Source organism: Pseudophryne corroboree, chromosome 1 (genome assembly GCF_028390025.1).
Source record: "Pseudophryne corroboree isolate aPseCor3 chromosome 1, aPseCor3.hap2, whole genome shotgun sequence".
Classification (NCBI taxonomy): domain Eukaryota; kingdom Metazoa; phylum Chordata; class Amphibia; order Anura; family Myobatrachidae; genus Pseudophryne; species Pseudophryne corroboree.
The window spans coordinates 1030737232-1030755571 of record NC_086444.1 but is presented as its reverse complement, the minus strand read 5'-3'; the positions used below and the strand labels follow the sequence as shown (position 1 = coordinate 1030755571).

The 18340-nt window shown below is 46.8% G+C and overlaps 1 protein-coding gene across 2 annotated transcripts in view; it reads left to right on the top strand.

The window, feature by feature from the left end:
- IRF2 (interferon regulatory factor 2) overlaps positions 1-18340 on the top strand; it is a 190814-nt gene that overhangs the window by 109943 nt on the left and 62531 nt on the right. For both annotated transcript variants that reach the window (XM_063920713.1, XM_063920712.1), the window contains exon 2: positions 7903-8013. In XM_063920713.1, coding sequence (XP_063776783.1) covers positions 7927-8013 — 87 coding nt within the window. In that variant the 5' untranslated portion in view covers positions 7903-7926. The remainder of the gene's footprint in view (positions 1-7902; positions 8014-18340) is intronic.

Sequence of the window (18340 nt, the reverse complement as noted above, 5' to 3'; positions counted from 1 at the left end):
TGCACTAATTTGGGATCCCGGTCACTCTACGAAGAAAACGACACCAAAAAAAAATAAAAAATCCTCATGTCGACCTTTAGACCTGTCGACCTAGAAACCCTGTCGACCTTCCATCCACGTCAATCTAGTGACTGTCGACCTATAGTGGTCGACCTAAACATTGTCGACCTAGACACTGTCGATTTGATGAACCACACCCGTGAACCGGTAAGGCAAAATTAAAAACATTAGAAAGTACAGGTTGAGTATCCCTTATCCAAAATACTTGGGACCAGAAGTATTTTGGATATCTGATTTTTCCGTATTTTGGAATAATTGCATCCCATAATGAGATATCATGGCGATGGGACCTAAGTCTAAGCACAGAATGTATTTATGTTTCATATACACCTTAACCTTATACACACAGCCTGAAGGTAATTTTACCCAATATTTTTAATAGCTTTGTACATTAAACAAAGTGTGTGTACATTCACACAATTCATTTATGTTTCATATACGCCTTATACACACAGCCAGAAGGTCATTTAATACAATATTTTTTTTATAAATTTGTGTATTAAACAATGTTTGTGCACATTGATCCATCGGAAAACAAAGATTTCACTATTTCACACTCACTCAAAAAATTCCGTATTTTGGAATATTTGGATATGGGACACTCAACCTGCACTACACTGTTGTACAGATGCATTTGATTTATATGTGTTGACCACACCAACTTCCAACACTAAACCGAACTTAGGGCCTAATTCAGACCTGATCATAGTAGCCAATTTCTTAGCAGATGGGCAAAACCATGTGCACTGCAGGGGGGGGAGCAGTGTGACGGGAGGAGTGAAGAAACTTCACTCCCCCCGCCGCATGTTATATCTGCCCCCCCTTGCAATGCACATGGTTTTGCCCATCTGCTAACAAATTTGCTGCCACGATCATGTCTGAATTAGGCTCTTAAGCTGGGTCCATACTATACAACAAATCATCCACATCGTCCACCGTGCTCCCGTGCGCCATTCCTTGCATCTTCAGATCTGCCTGCAATGCAGGCTGATCAGAAGATATTTTGAATGACTGCATGCTTCTAGATGAGGCCACTGAACAATATATTGTGAGGTCCTGCGCTATATTGTTCAGTGTGTACATGACGGCCGATGTATCGATACAATGGTCATCCCATCGGCCGGGAACCACTTTGTCTCGTGTGTACCCAGACTTAAAGTGTTTCCTAAGCGACCCTATTAAAACGGCTGTTAATTAACAAACGTTCTCTGGTTACAATACTAATTTCAAATCGGAGGTTGTGGTGATGATCTGTATGTATCCTTTATATCAGTGGTTCTCAAACTTTCTTACATCATTGTGCCCTACAGTATCAGCATGTTTTTTTCATGGCGCCCCTAGCCCAAAAGTTTTTAATTGAGAAATTCAGCAAAAATTATTAAATTAAGTAAATTGTGTTTACCTGTGTTTAGGCTCCGTTTTGGGGTGGTGGACATGTTTGTGCTTGTGTTTGTCCACATATTTTATGATTGGCAGCCACCATAAATAACCATAAATAACCATAAATAATATATTAACCATAAATAATTTGATTAGCAGTTGGACCACCAACTCGTGACACCACTGCAGGTGTTACATAGTACCCCAGGGCGTCATGGCACCCAGTTTGGGAACCACTGCTTTAAAGGCTCACACCTATTTCTTTTTCAGGTACCAACATTTACAAGTAACAATCCATGGCTGACCACATACACTCTTTGCTATCTTGCAGCAGATATCTGTAGCCAAATAACAGGCTGTGTTGCTTACAAAGTGGCCGCAATGCCCCCCCCCCCCCCCCAAAAAAAATATATAAAAAAAAAATATATATATATATATATATATATTTCTCTGACGACCTAAGTGGATGCTTGGACTCCGTAAGGACCATGGGGAATAGCGGCTCCGCAGGAGACTGGGCACAACTAAAAGAAAGCTTTAGACTACTGGTGTGCACTGGCTCCTCCCACTATGACCCTCCTCCAGACTTCAGTTAGAATCTTGTACCCGGCTGAGCTGGATGCACACTAGGGGCTCTCCTGAGCTCCTAGAAAGAAAGTATATTTTAGGTTTTTTATTTTACAGTGAGATCTGCTGGCAACAGACTCACTGCAGCGAGGGACTAAGGGGAGAAGAAGCGAACCTACCTAACTGGTGGTAGCTTGGGCTTCTTAGGCTACTGGACACCATTAGCTCCAGAGGGATCGACCACAGGACCCGACCTCGATGTTCGGTCCCGGAGCCGCGCCGCCGGCCCCCTTACAGAGCCAGAAGCAAGAAGTGTTCCTGAAAATCGGCGGCAGAAGACTTCTGTCTTCAACAAGGTAGCGCACAGCACTGCAGCTGTGCGCCATTGCTCCTCATGCACACCTCACACTCCGGTCACTGATGGGTGCAGGGCGCTGGGGGGGGGGGGCGCCTTGAGGGCAATATAAGACACCTTGGCTGGCAAATCTACACCATATATAGTCAGGAAGGCTATATAGGTGTAAAAATACCCCTGCCAGAATTCCAGAAAAAGCGGGAGAAGTCCGCCGGAAAAGGGGCGGGGCCATCTCCCTCAGCACACTGGCGCCATTTTTCCCTCACAGCTCCGCTGGAAGGACGCTCCCTGGCTCTCCCCTGCAGTGTCAAGCTACATAAGGGTAAAAAAGAGAGGGGGGGCACTAAATTTAGGCGCAGTATATATAATATAAGCAGCTATAAGGGAAAAACACTCATTTATAGTGGGATCCCTGTGTTATATAGCGCTCTGGTGTGTGCTGGCATACTCTCTCTCTGTCTCCCCAAAGGGCTTTGTGGGGTCCTGTCCTCTGTCAGAGCATTCCCTGTGTGTATGCGGTGTGTCGGTACGGCTGTGTCGACATGTTTGATAAGGAGGCTTATGTGGAGGCGGAACAGATGCCGATAAATGTGATGTCACCCCCTGCGGGGTCGACACCTGAGTGGATGGTGCTGTGGAAGGAATTACGCGACAGTGTCGACTCCTTGCATAAAAGGTTTGACGACATACCAAATGTGGGACAGCCGGCTTCTCAGCCTGTGCCTGCCCAGGCGTCTCAAAAACCATCAGGGGCTCTAAAACGCCCGCTACCTCAGATGGCAGACACAGATGTCGACACGGATACTGACTCCAGTGTCGACGACGATGAGACTAATGTAACTTCCAATAGGGCCACACGTTACATGATTGAGGCAATGAAAAATGTGTTGCACATTTCTGATGTTACCCCGGGTACCACAAAAAAGGGTATTATGTTTGGAGAGAAAAAACTACCAGTTGTTTTTCCTCCATCTGAGGAATTAAATGAAGTGTGTGAAGAAGCGTGGGCTTCTCCTGATAAGAAACTGGTAATTTCTAAGAGGTTACTAATGGCGTACCCTTTCCCGCCAGAGGATAGGTCACGTTGGGAAACATCCCCTAGGGTGGATAAAGCGCTCACACGCTTGTCAAAGAAGGTGGCACTACCGTCTCCGGATACGGCCGCCCTGAAGGAATCTGCTGATAGAAAGCAGGAGGCTATCCTGAAGTCTATATATATATATATATATATATATATATACACACACAGGTGTTATACTGAGACCAGCTATTGCTTCAGCATGGATGTGCAGTGCCGCAGCTGCGTGGTCAGATTCCCTGTCGGAAAATATTGATACCCTAGACAGGGACACTATATTGCTAACCGTAGAGCATATTAAAGATGCACTCTTCTACATGAGGGATGCACAGAGGGATATTTGCCGGCTGGCATCTAAAATAAGTGCAATGTCCATTTCTGCCAGGAGAGGGTTATGGACTCGGCAGTGGACAGGAGATGCAGATTCTAAAAGGCACATGGAAGTTTTGCCTTATAAGGGTGAGGAGTTGTTCGGGGATGGTCTCTCGGACCTCGTTTCCACAGCAACGGCTGGGAAGTCTACATTTTTACCCCATGTTCCCTCACAGCCAAAGAAAGCACCGTATTATCAGGTACAGTCCTTTCGGCCCAATAAGGGCAAGCGGGTTAGGGGCGCGTCCTTTCTGCCCAGAGGCAGAGGTAGAGGGAAAAAGCTGCAGCATACAGCCAGTTCCCAGGAGCAAAAGTCCTCCCCCGCTTCCTCTAAGTCCACAGCATGACGCTGGGGCTCCACAGGCGGAGCCAGGTACGGTGGGGGCCCGTCTCAAAAATTTCAGCGATCAGTGGGCTCGCTCACGGGTGGATCCCTGGATCTTTCAAGTAGTATCTCAGGGGTACAAGCTGGAATTCGAGACGTCTCCCCCCCGCTGTTTCCTCAAATCTGCCTTACCAACAACTCCCTCAGGCAGGGAGGCAGTGTTACAGGCAATTCACAAGCTGTATTCACAACAGATGATAGTAAAGGTGCCCCTACTTCAACAAGGACGGGGTTACTATTCCACAATGTTTGTGGTACCGAAACTGGACGGTTCGGTGAGACCCATTTTAAAATTTAAATCCTTGAACACGTATATAAAAAAATTCAAGTTCAAGATGGAATCGCTCAGGGCGGTTATTGCAAGCCTGGACGAGGGGGATTACATGGTATCACTGGACATCAAGGATGCCTACCTGCATGTCCCCATTTACCATCCTCACCAGGAGTACCTCAGATTTGTGGTACAGGATGGTCATTACCAATTCCAGACGTTGCCGTTCGGTCTATCCACGGCTCCGAGGGTCTTTACCAAGGTAATGGCCGAAATGATGATACTCCTTCGAAAGAAGGGAGTTTTAATTATCCCGTACGTGGACGATCTCCTGATAAAGGCGAGGTCCAGGGAGCAGTTGTTAGTCGGGGTAGCACTATCTCGGGAGGTGCTACAACAGCACGGCTGGATTCTAAATATTCCAAAGTCACAGCTGATCCCTACGACACGTCTACTGTTCCTGGGGATGGTTCTGGACACAGAACAGAAAAAAGTGTTTCTCCCGGAGGAGAAGGCCAAGGAGCTGTCATCTCTAGTCAGAGGCCTCCTAAAACCAAAACAGGTGTCAGTGCATCACTGCACGCGGATCCTGGGAAAGATGGTAGCTTCCTACGAAGCAATTCCATTCGGCAGGTTCCATGCAAGGACCTTTCAGTGGGACCTGTTGGACAAGTGGTCCGGATCGTATCTTCAGATGCATCGGCTGATAACCCTGTCTCCAAGGACCAGGGTGTCTCTGCTGTGGTGGCTGCAGAGTGCTCATCTTCAAGAGGGCCGCAGATTCGGCATACAGGACTGGGTCCTGGTGACCACGGATGCCAGCCTTCGAGGCTGGGGGGCAGTCACACAGGGAAGAAACTTCCAAGGACTATGGTCAAGTCAGGAGACTTCCCTGCACATAAATATTCTGGAACTGAGGGCCATTTACAATGCCCTAAGTCAGGCAAAACCCCTGCTTCAAAACCAGCCGGTACTGATCCAGTCAGACAACATCACGGCGGTCGCCCATGTAAACCGACAGGGCGGCACGAGAAGCAGGACGGCGATGGCAGAAGCCTCAAGGATTCTCCGATGGGCGGAAAATCACGTGTTAGCACTGTCAGCAGTGTTCATTCCGGGAGTGGACAACTGGGAAGCAGACTTCCTCAGCAGGCACGACCTCCACCCGGGAGAGTGGGGACTTCATCCAGAAGTCTTCCAACTGATTGTAAACCGTTGGGAAAGGCCACAGGTGGACATGATGGCGTCCCGCCTAAACAAAAAGCTAGAAAAGTATTGCGCCAGGTCAAGAGACCCGCAGGCGATAGCTGTGGATGCTCTAGTGACACCGTGGGTGTACCGGTCGGTTTATGTGTTCCCTCCTCTTCCTCTCATACCAAAGGTACTGAGGATAATAAGGAGAAGAGGAGTAAGAACGATACTCATTGTTCCGGATTGGCCAAGAAGAGCTTGGTACCCGGAACTTCAAGAGATGATCTCAGAGGACCCATGGCCTCTGCCGCTCAGACAGGACCTGCTGCAGCAGGGGCCCTGTCTGTTCCAAGACTTACCGCGGCTGCGTTTGACGGCATGGCGGTTGAACACCGGATCCTGAAGGAAAAGGGCATTCCGGAGGAAGTCATTCCTACGCTGATTAAAGCTAGGAAAGAAGTAACTGCAAACCATTATCACCGCATATGGCGAAAATATGTTGCGTGGTGTGAGGCCAGGAAGGCCCCAACGGAAGAATTTCAGCTGGGCCGTTTCCTGCACTTTCTACAGTCAGGGGTGACTATGGGCCTAAAATTGGGTTCCATTAAGGTCCAGATTTCGGCTCTATCGATTTTCTTCCAGAAAGAACTGGCTTCACTACCTGAAGTTCAAACTTTTGTTAAGGGAGTGCTGCATATTCAGCCCCCTTTTTGTGCCTCCAGTGACACCTTGGGATCTCAACGTGGTGTTGGATTTCCTAAAGTCACATTGGTTTGAGCCACTTAAAACCGTGGAATTGAAATATCTCACGTGGAAAGTGGTCATGTTGTTGGCCTTGGCTTCGGCCAGGCGTGTATCAGAATTGGCGGCTTTGTCATGTAAAAGCCCTTATCTGATTTTCCATATGGATAGGGCAGAATTGAGGACTCGTCCCCAATTTCTCCCTAAGGTGGTATCAGCCTTTCATCTGAACCAACCTATCGTGGTGCCTGCGGCTACTAAAGACTTGGAGGCTTCCAAGTCGTTGGATGTAGTCAGGGCCCTGAAAATTTATGTTTCCAGGACAGCTGGAGTCAGACAGACTGACTCGCTATTTATCCTGTATGCGCCCAACAAGTTGGGTGCACCTGCTTCAAAGCAGACTATTGCTCGCTGGATCTGTAGTACGATTCAGCTTGCACATTCTGCGGCTGGACTGCCGCATCCTAAATCAGTGAAAGCCCATTCCACGAGGAAGGTGGGCTCTTCTTGGGCGGCTGCCCGAGGGGTCTCGGCTCTACAACTTTGCCGAGCAGCTACTTGGTCGGGGTCAAACACATTTGCTAAATTCTACAAGTTTGACACCCTGGCTGAGGAGGACCTAGAGTTTGCCCATTCGGTGCTGCAGAGTCATCCGCGCTCTCCCGCCCGTTTGGGAGCTTTGGTATAATCCCCATGGTCCTTACGGAGTCCCAGCATCCACTTAGGACGTCAGAGAAAATAAGAATTTACTCACCGGTAATTCTATTTCTCGTAGTCCGTAGTGGATGCTGGGCGCCCATCCCAAGTGCGGATTGTCTGCAATACTTGTATATAGTTATTCTTTAACTAAAGGGTTATTGTTGAGCCATCTGTTGAGAGGCTCAGTTGTTATCATACTGTTAACTGGGTATTGTATCACGAGTTATACGGTGTGATTGGTGTGGCTGGTATGAGTCTTACCCGGGATTCAAAATCCTTCCTTATTGTGTCAGCTCTCCCGGGCACTGTATCCTAACTGAAGTCTGGAGGAGGGTCATAGTGGGAGGAGCCAGTGCACACCAGTAGTCTAAAGCTTTCTTTTAGTTGTGCCCAGTCTCCTGCGGAGCCGCTATTCCCCATGGTCCTTACGGAGTCCCAGCATCCCCTACGGACTACGAGAAATAGAATTACCGGTGAGTAAAGTCTTATTATATATATTATAGTATGTATGTACATACATACATACATACATACATACTAGTATTTGTTAATTTATGTTTAATCTGCCTAGTCCTAATTCTGCTATGTGCCTATGAAGTTCATGTAACATTTGTACACAGTTGATCCAAATTTGGTATATTGGTGACGTACAGTTATTATTAGACATTCCTCATTTCTGCTGAATACATTCACTTGGGGATTCGATTTCCCATTGAATACAGTGCCACTACCCTATGTGTGCTATACACGTGGTCATTTTTAAGAAGAGAAATTTCTTACATTTTCAAAATGTTTTCTTGCAGCTCCATACTATCCGTTCTGTAAATATGCCAGTGGAAAGGATGCGGATGCGGCCATGGTTAGAAGAACAGATAAATGCGGATGGTATACCGGGCTTAAAATGGTTAAATAAGGTAATTGTGTTCTTTCTCACAGTTTTTATTACCTTTGTATACATGTTTATTTATGGTGGTGATAGTTTGTGGATGTTTTATACCAAATTCAGCGTTGGCTGCTGATACTTATGTGTGTGGCACACTTAATGAATGAGTAAAAAAATCTCTGCAGCTTCTCTAGGCAATCAAACGCAAACATCTGGTTGCCATGGGCTTACACTGCAGTTACCTGTAGAAGACGTTCCATAAAAGACCCCTGTGTACGATAAATGATGCTGTGATTTATTGGGACTTTCCACGGGATGTAGTTACGTGACCGGTGGTCATCACCCCCCCTACATCATGCCCCTCACCAGTAGGGACTATTCCCACTTGTGGGTGTCCATGATACCCATAGAGTGGGAATAGACCCTGTGGCGTCTGCAGGTCTCCACCGAGCCCGCAAGGGTCTTGCTACACTCCCCCCCCCCTTCCCTGGCATTCTGCAGCCAGCAGGATCCCGGCGTCGGAATGCTGACAACCGGGATCCCGGCTACCTGCATCGTGATACACACCCCTTTCTACTCTTCTAATACTTTACAATAAGCTCCAGCTTTGTTAGAACTTTGGAGAAATCTTCTGCACAGTATGCAGCAAATACAAGGCTGAATGATCCTGTATATGTATTTCATTTTAGTCAATGTCTGTAATTACATATATACATTGGATGATTTTTTTCACACACCGTTTCCATGAAAATTATCCAATAGATATATAAGATGTGATGCGGATCAGCTGGAAAACTGCAGCATTATAAGCAGGCACAACATTTTTGAAGGCGTAGCGTGGCAATAATTGTCAGCCATAAATGGCTACATACAACAGTTGTACAATACATACATTGTTATATGGTACCATCCAAACATGCTTCTTGCTTTTCGTAACAACATTCTAAAGCCTCCTTTTCACAAAGAATTTATTTATTTTTGTTAAATGGGAATTTGTAAATTCAACTTACTAGGGGATTCCCATAGTTGGTAAAATGTTATGTAAACCTTTAACTCCCACATCCTGCAAGCAACTTGTAAAAGATCTCTGGCCACCATCCAGACCTAACTCCCGCTTCCTCTGCGAGTACTTTTGTTCCTGCTCTGTACTGTGGTCTGCCAGCCTTTACATTTGTGTCTTTACCAGCATTTCTTCCTTATAGTATTGTCATTGTCTTACATGGTTCTTTTTTTATAAGAGAAATAAACCTGCGCTTGAGTACTGGTTACAGGTAAAAGCTTGTATATGCACACAAAAAAGGGTAATGAGACTGCGCTGAATTTGATGAATACAACAATGTTGATATAATAAATAAAACAGTTTTTTGTATATGCACAGAAAAAAGGGTAATGAGACTGCGCTGAATTTGATGAATACAACAATGTTGATATAATAAATAAAACAGTTTTTTGTTTTATTTATTATATCAACATTGTTGTATTCATCAAATTCAGCGCAGTCTCATTACCCTTTTTTCTGTGCATTACATACGGGAGTGACTTCCCTTTTCCTGAGACTGCAGCTTGGCTAAACATCTCGTATCTAAAGCGCCCGAGTACCCCTGGGCAACCAATCTTTTCAAAAGCTTGTATATGAATTCTGTAAGACTATGGGGGTAATTCCAAGTTGATCGCAGCAGGAAATTTTTTAGCAGTTGGGCAAAACCATGTGCACTGCAGGGGAGGCAGATATAACATTTGCAGAGAGAGTTAGATTTGGGTGTGGTGAGTTCAATCTGCAATCTAAATTGCAGTGTAAAAATAAAGCAGCCAGTATTTGCCCGGCACAGAAACCAAATAACCCACCCAAATCTAACTCTCTCTGCAAATGTTATATCTGCCCCCCCTGCAGTGCACATGGTTTTGCCCAACTGCTAAAAAAATTTCCTGCTGCGATCAACTTGGAATTACCCCCTATATGCAATCTTTGCAGATAGTGTTATTCTGACGAGTCCTAGTTTGGTGAGTGGTTGTGGTGTATCTTTGCCATATACTTGTGCTGTTGAACAATGACATATTGCGGGGTGGGCAGACCAATGCCTGAATATGCACACGTTTTCTGTCAGCAGGGAGGACCCCCTGTTGTGTGGGTACATGGGACTGAGGTGCTTTTTCCTTTAAACCTAAATCTGAAATTATCTAGACAAACTAATAGTCATGCAAAATGTTTACACCATTTGCAGTATGGCTATGATTCGTGTTCATGCTAGGATTTTATTGGGCACACTGGGGCAGATGTATTAACCTGGAGAAGGCATAAGGAAGTGATAAACCAGTGATAAGTGCAAGTTGATAAACGCACCAGCCAATCAGCTCCCATATGTAAATTAACAATTAGGAGCTGAGTGGCTGATGCATTATCACCTTGCACTTATCACTGCTTTATCACTTCCTTATACACAACTGTACTTGTCCTTTGCTTCGGGCACTGATAACCCAATAGCAACCCTAAATGGCTGTCTAGCTGAACTCCAGGAGTGGATGAGTGCCAGTTGGCTGCGACTGAACCCGGATAAAACAGAGGTCCTTATGATCGGACCGCAACATCAAAGGACAAGACTGCAGCATAGCCAACCAACTGGACTTACACACGGGATTCAGACTTACAAACCACTAATCGTGTGCGGAATCTTGGCGTTGTCCTGGATGGTGGCTTGACACTTAAACATCAGATATCAGCCGCAATCAAATCCTCATTCTTTCACCTGAGGAACATAGCCAGAATCAAGCACTTAATTCCCTCAGATGATCTGCCAAAAGTCATCCATGAATTTGTATCATCTCGATTAGGCTACTGTAATGCCCTCTACCTTGGTCTCCCAGCAATAGAATTGCACCGCTTACAGCTGGTGCAAAACACAGCTGCCAGACTGTTAACCGACCAGCCCCGTTCTAGCCACATAACACCCATACTCTACTCCCTTCACTGGCTGCCTGTAAGATGGCGAATCATCTTCAAGATTGGCTTACTGAGTTTCAAAGCACTACATGACCAAGGCCCAAGGTACCTGAAGCAGCTTCTGACCCCATACTGCCCCACTCGATTACTTTGATCTGTAGATGAAGGACTTTTAGCAGTACCTAGAATCTCCCGTAATTCATCTGGGGTCGAGCTTTTAGTCATGCTGCTCCGACTCTATGGAACTCGCTTCCCCGCATAGTGCGAGCGGTCCCAACTATAGAGTCCTTCAAAAGTGTGCTCAAGACTTTCCTGTTTACTCAAGCATTCCCATAATTTACCATTAGTATCTACATGCTTCTGTATTTTATGAAAAGCTTTTCTGTACTTCATTATTTTCTGTACTATATTATGCTATGTATCTGTTAAGCGCCTTGAGTCCTATTGGAGAAAGAGCGCTATATAAATAAAATTATTATTATTATTATTAGGATGCCTTCTACAGGTTAATACATCTACCCCATTGTGCCCAAAGTTCACATTACACCACACAATAGTGCCCTCAATTTACTTTATGCCATACAGTAGTGCCCTGTATTCACATTATGCCACACAGTAGTACCTAGTAGTACGTATTTTGTAAAAGAATGCATTAGAATTTGAACTACAGTCCAGCAAAGACTGTGACTCCCGGCTTGTGTGGGGTCACAGTTGGTGCCCTGCTGCTGACATTTAGCGGGAGTTCTCCCTCTTATATACTTACTATATCTTTTAAATCTGGTCATTCCTAAAACTAGAAGTATTTATAGATGTTTGCTCATTGTTTCCAACAGCCTTTGGGCCTAATTCAGACCTGATCGTAGCCGTGCAAAAGAGATGCGGGGGGATGCCCAGCACAGGGCTAGTCTGACCCGCATGTCAGGCCCTACCCCACCACGCACAAGTACAAAAGCATTGCACGGCTGCGATGCTTTTGTACTTGACGAGTAGCTCCCTACCTGCACAGCTCCTGCGCCCTGGCAGGGAACTACTCGTCGCTGTCTGGATCGCAGCGGCTGCGTGTGACGTCATGCAGCCACCGCAGCCCACCCCCCTCACAGTCCGTGCACGACTGCGTTGCTTGGACCGCGCCTCTAAAGCGGCGGCCAAACTCCGCCGGCCCCTCCCGCCCAGCGAACACCTTTACATGTCAATCAGCGTTGCAGTGGCTGCTTGTGATGTCACGCAGCCGCCGTGGCCCGACCCCTGCACGTTTCGGGCACACCTGCGTTGCCCGGACCGCGCCCCTAAAACGTCAGCCAAACTGCGCCGGCCCGCCCAGCGACCGCAGGCAGAGGCGATCGCAGGGCTGAGATGGCCATCGGCTGTCGGGCATGCATCGCCGCACTGCAGCGGCGGCGCAGTTCAGACCTGATCGGCTGCTGTGCGAGAACTCACAGTGGCGATCAGGTCTGAATTAGGCCCCTTGTTTGGTTGTTTTTGGTCTTGTTTTGTTCTTTTTTCCCATGTTGAGAGCATGTTCAAGCAGATTTACTTTATTCCTCCTAGACTTAATATCAAAATAAAAAAGTGTTTGTGCATTGCTTTAGTTCTGTTATAACAATCCACTAAAGGAAGGTGGGTGGGGGGATGGCTAGGAAAGCAGGAACTTGTGCACAACCTTTTAATGGACAATGTTTACTAGGAAGTACACAATGTTTATGCTGTTACTCATAACCAAGTGATCTCAATAAAATTTGTAGATGCAATATTTCTTAATCCAGTATTATATGGCAAATGTTACTAAGAATGAGGTGTGAGTTAATAAGTATATTTCCTGGGTTGCTAGTTTTACTTGTCCATGAATGCAAACACAGTAATGATTAACTGCACTCTTAGCTTATTGAGTTGTTTGGCAAGTTTGTGGGTAGGAGCACACTCCTGTAGTATTCATGTGTTATCAGCGTTTCACACTCTATTCTTTTGAGATTTACAAGCTGTAACCTGAAGGCTCCTGGGAAGAGTTGGGAACATGCATATTTGGATTGTTATGATTGGTGTTTGATAACAAATGTACATGTGATGCAGACATTTGTACAGTGGATCAGAAAACATTTTTGTAAATATACAACTCCCAGGTTATAACACATTTAGTGTTTGAATGACATTTAGGGGGCGATTCAATTATTTTTCGCGCCCCCCCCAATCTCCCGTCTAAAGTGATAGGACATTGGGTGCATAGTTCATTATTTTTTTTTATTTTTCCCTTTAACGTGTACAACAGCTAAACCCAACCAAAGGGCTGGACGTGACATGAGAAGTGTGCCCAAATGGGTCACTTTTCGCACATTTCTTTTTGCCAGCACGGCCATACAGCAGCACCCTGTAGTGGCAGGCACCCATTAAACAATTTCCCTGTGGCCACCACCAGATGGTGTCCAACAGAGCAATTCAATTGTTGCGCCATTTGGGCATGATTAGCCACAGGGTGACACATTTCAGCTTGCAGTCCCCTGCAGGGTTGTGAGACAAAATGTGCAAAAAGTGACCCGTTTGGGCACCGATTAGTTTAGTTGGGTTTATCCACTTTACGCGGCAAAACCTGGTCTGTTTCAGCGTGACCTGCGTGTAAAAAAATTCAATATTGCCCACTGATCTCCCATCACTTTAGACTAGAGATCAGGCATGATGAAACAATCGAATTGCCCCCTAAATATCTTAATTGTTAGTACTGGCATGATCATGATCAGTGTGTAGCGCTAATTCTGCATATTCCAAATATTACCTTAGCCGAAATACCCAAGTTAAGTTCAATTGATTAGTGTTGCAGTCCATCAGTTACTCCGTTATAGCAAGTAAATAAGTAATTCAGGCAGCCGTCAAATATTTTGTCTTTATGATCATCCTGCGATCAACAGTGGATCAATATTCTCATTATAACTGTGTGTGTACACTTATCACTATCTTTATTGTATAGCTATTTTAGCTTCTTTTCTCTGACGTCCTAGTGGATGCTGGGGACTCCGTCAGGACCATGGGGATTAGCGGCTCCGCAGGAGACAGGGCACAAAAATAAAGCTTTAGGATCAGGTGGTGTGCACTGGCTCCTCCCCCTATGACCCTCCTCCAAGCCTCAGTTAGGTTTTTGTGCCCGTCCGAGCAGGGTGCAATCTAGGTGGCTCTCCTAAAGAGCTGCTTAGAAAAAGTTTTTAGGTTTTTTATTTTACAGTGAGTCCTGCTGGCAACAGGCTCACTGCAACGAGGGACTTAGGGGAGAAGAAGTGAACTCACCTGCGTGCAGGATGGATTGGCTTCTTAGGCTACTGGACACCATTAGCTCCAGAGGGATCGAACACAGGCCCAGCCATGGAGTCCGGTCCCGGAGCCGCGCCGCCGACCCCCTTGCAGATGCCGAAAAGTGAAGAGGTCCAGAAACCGGCGGCAGAAGACTTTTCAGTCTTCATGAGGTAGCGCACAGCACTGCAGCTGTGCGCCATTGTTGTCACACACTTCACACCAGCGGTCACGGAGGGTGCAGGGCGCTGCAGGGGGCGCCCTGGGCAGCAATGAGAATACCTTGTTCTGGCTAAAAAATACATCACATATAGCCCCTGGGGCTATATGGATGTATTTAACCCCTGCCAGGTCTCAGAAAAACGGGAGAAGAAGCCCGCCGAAAAGGGGGCGGGGCCTATTCTCCTCAGCACACAGCGCCATTTTCCCTCACAGAAATGCTGGTGGGAAGGCTCCCAGGCTCTCCCCTGCACTGCACTACAGAAACAGGGTTAAAACAGAGAGGGGGGGGCACTTATTTGGCGATATGATTATATATATATATTAAGATGCTATAAGGGAAAAACACTTATATAAAGGTTGTCCCTGTATAATTATAGCGTTTTGGTGTGTGCTGGCAAACTCTCCCTCTGTCTCTCCAAAGGGCTAGTGGGGTCCTGTCCTCTATCAGAGCATTCCCTGTGTGTGTGCTGTGTGTCGGTACGTGTGTGTCGACATGTATGAGGACGATGTTGGTGAGGAGGCGGAGCAATTGCCGGTAATGGTGATGTCACTCTCTAGGGAGTCGACACCGGAATGGATGGCTTATTTAAGGAATTACGTGATAATGTCAACACGCTGCAAGGTCGGTTGACGACATGAGACGGCCGGCAAACCAATTAGTACCTGTCCAGGCGTCTCAAACACCGTCAGGGGCGTTAAAACGTCCTTTTACCTCAGTCGGTCGACACAGACACGGACACTGACTCCAGTGTCGACGGTGAAGAAACAAACGTATTTTCCTTTAGGGCCACACGTTACTTGTTAAGGGCAATGAAGGAGGTGTTACATATTTCTGATACTACAAGTACCACAAAAAAGGGTATTATGTGGAGTGTGAAAAAACTACCTGTAGTTTTTCCTGAATCAGATAAATTAAATGAAGTGTGTGATGATGCGTGGGTTTCCCCCGATAGAAAATTATTGGCGGTATACCCTTTCCCGCCAGAAGTTAGGGCGCGTTGGGAAACACCCCTTAGGGTGGATAAGGCGCTCACACGCTTATCAAAACAAGTGGCGGTACCGTCTCCAGATAGGGCCGCCCTCAAGGAGCCAGCTGATAGGAGGCTGGAAAATATCCTAAAAAGTATATACACACATACTGGTGTTATACTGCGACCAGCGATCGCCTCAGCCTGGATGTGCAGCGCTGGGGTGGCTTGGTCGGATTCCCTGACTGAAAATATTGATACCCTTGACAGGGACAGTATTTTATTGACTATAGAGCATTTAAAGGATGCATTTCTATATATGCGAGATGCACAGAGGGATATTTGCACTCTGGCATCAAGAGTAAGTGCGATGTCCATATCTGCCAGAAGTTGTTTATGGACACGACAGTGGTCAGGTGATGCAGATTCCAAACGGCACATGGAAGTATTGCCGTATAAAGGAGAAAAAGACAACGTCTTTTCAGCCTCAGTCCTTTCGTCCCCATAAGGGCAAGCGGGCAAAAGGCCATTCATATCTGCCATGGGATAGAGGAAAGGGAAGAAGACTGCAGCAGGCAGCCCATTCCCAGGAACAGAAGCCCTCCACCGCTTCTGCCAAGTCCTCAGCATGACGCTGGGGCCGTACAAGCGGACTCAGGTGCGGTGGGGGGTCGTCTCAAGAGTTTCAGCACGCAGTGGGCTCACTCACAAGTGGACCCCTGGATCCTACAAGTAGTATCCCAGGGGTACAGATTGGAAATTTGAGACGTCTCCCCCTCGCAGGTTCCTGAAGTCTGCTTTACCAACGTCTCCCTCCAACAGGGAGGCAGTAGTGGAAACAATTCACAAGCTGTATTCCCAGCAGGTGATAATCAAAGTACCCCTCCTACAACAAGGAAAGGGGTATTATTCCACACTATATTGTGGTACTGAAGCCAGACGGCTCGGTGAGACCTATTCTAAATCTGAAATATTTGAACACTTACATACAAAGGTTCAAATCAAGATGGAGTCACTCAGAGCAGTGATAGCGAACCAGGAAGAAGGGGACTATATGGTGTCCCGGGACATCAGGGATGCTTACCTCCATGTCCCAATTTGCCCTTCTCACCAAGGGTACCTCAGGTTCGTGGTACAGAACTGTCACTATCAGTTTCAGACGCTGCCGGTTGGATTGTCCACGGCACCCCGGGTCCTTACCAGGGTAATGGCCGAAATGATGATTCTTCTTCAAAGAAAATGGACGATCTCCTGATAAGGGCAAGGTCCAGAGAACAGTTGGAGGTCGGAGTAGCACTATCTCAAGTAGTTCTACGACAGCACGGGTGGATTCTAAATATTCCAAAACCGCAGCTGTTTCCGACGACACGTCTGCTGTTCCTAGGGATGATTCTGGACACAGTCCAGAAAAAGGTGTTTCTCCCGGAGAAGAAAGCCAGGGAGTTATCCGAGCTAGTCAGGAACCTCCTAAAACCAGGAAAAGTGTCAGTGCATCATTGCACAAGGGTCCTGGGAAAAATGGTGGCTTCTTACGAAGCGATTCCATTCGGCAGATTTCACGCAAGAACTTTTCAGTGGGATCTGCTGGAAAAATGGTCCGGATCGCATCTTCAGATGCATCAGCGGATAACCCTGTCTCCAAGGACAAGGGTGTTTCTTCTGCGGTGGCTGCAGAGTGCTCATCTACTAAAGGGCCGCAGATTCGGCATTCAGGACTGGGTCCTGGTGACCACGGATGCCAGCCTGAGAGGCTGGGGAGCAGTCACACAAGGAAAAAAAAAAAAAAAAAAATTTCCAGGGAGTGTGATCAAGTCTGGAGACTTCTCTCCACATAAATATACTGGAGCTAAGGGCAATTTACAATGTTCTAAGCTTAGCAAGACCTCTGCTTCAAGGTCAGCCGGTATTGATCCAGTGGGACAACATCACGGCAGTCGCCCACGTAAACAGACAGGGCGGCACAAGAAGCAGGAGGGCAATGGCAGAAACTGCAAGGTTTCTTCGCTGGGCGAAAAATCATGTGATAGCACTGTCAGCAGTGTTCATTCCGGGAGTGGACAACTGGGAAGCAGACTTCCTCAGCAGGCACGACCTCCACCCGGGAGAGTGGGGACTTCATCGGGAAGTATTCCACATGATTGTGAACCGTTGGGAAAGACCAAAGGTGGACATGATGGCGTCCCGCCTGAACAAAAAACTGGACAGGTATTGCGCCAGGTCAAGAGACCCTCAAGCAATAGCTGTGGACGTTCTGGTAACACCGTGGGTGTACCAGTCGGTGTATGTGTTCCCTCCTCTGCTTCTCATACCCAAGGTACTGAGAATTATAAGACGTAGAGGAGTAAGAACTATACTCGTGGCTCCGGATTGGCCAAGAAGGACGTGGCACCCGGAACTTCAAGAAATGCTCACAGAGGACTCATGGCCTCTGCCGCTAAGAAGGGACTTGCTTCAGCAAGTACCAGGTCTGTTCCAAGACTTACCGCGGCTGCGTTTGACGGCATGGCGGTGGAACGCCGGATCCTAAGGGAAAAAGGCATTCCGGAAGAGGTCATTCCTACCCTGGTCAAAGCCAGGAAGGAGGTGACCGCACAACATTATCACCACATGTGGCGAAAATATGTTGCGTGGTGTGAGGCCAGGAAGGCCTCACGAAGAAATTTCAACTCGGTCGATTCCTGCATTTCCTGCAAACAGGAGTGTCTATGGGCCTCAAATTGGGGTCCATTAAGGTTCAAATTTCGGCCCTGTCAATTTTCTTCCAGAAAGAATTGGCTTCAGTTCCTGAAGTCCAGAAGTTTGTCAAGGGAGTATTGCATATACAACCCCCTTTTTGTGCCTCCAGTGGCACTGTGGGATCTCAACGTAGTTCTGGGATTCCTCAAATCACATTTTAAACCGCTCAAATCTGTGGATTTGAAATATCTCACATGAAAAGTGACCATGCTGTTGGCCCT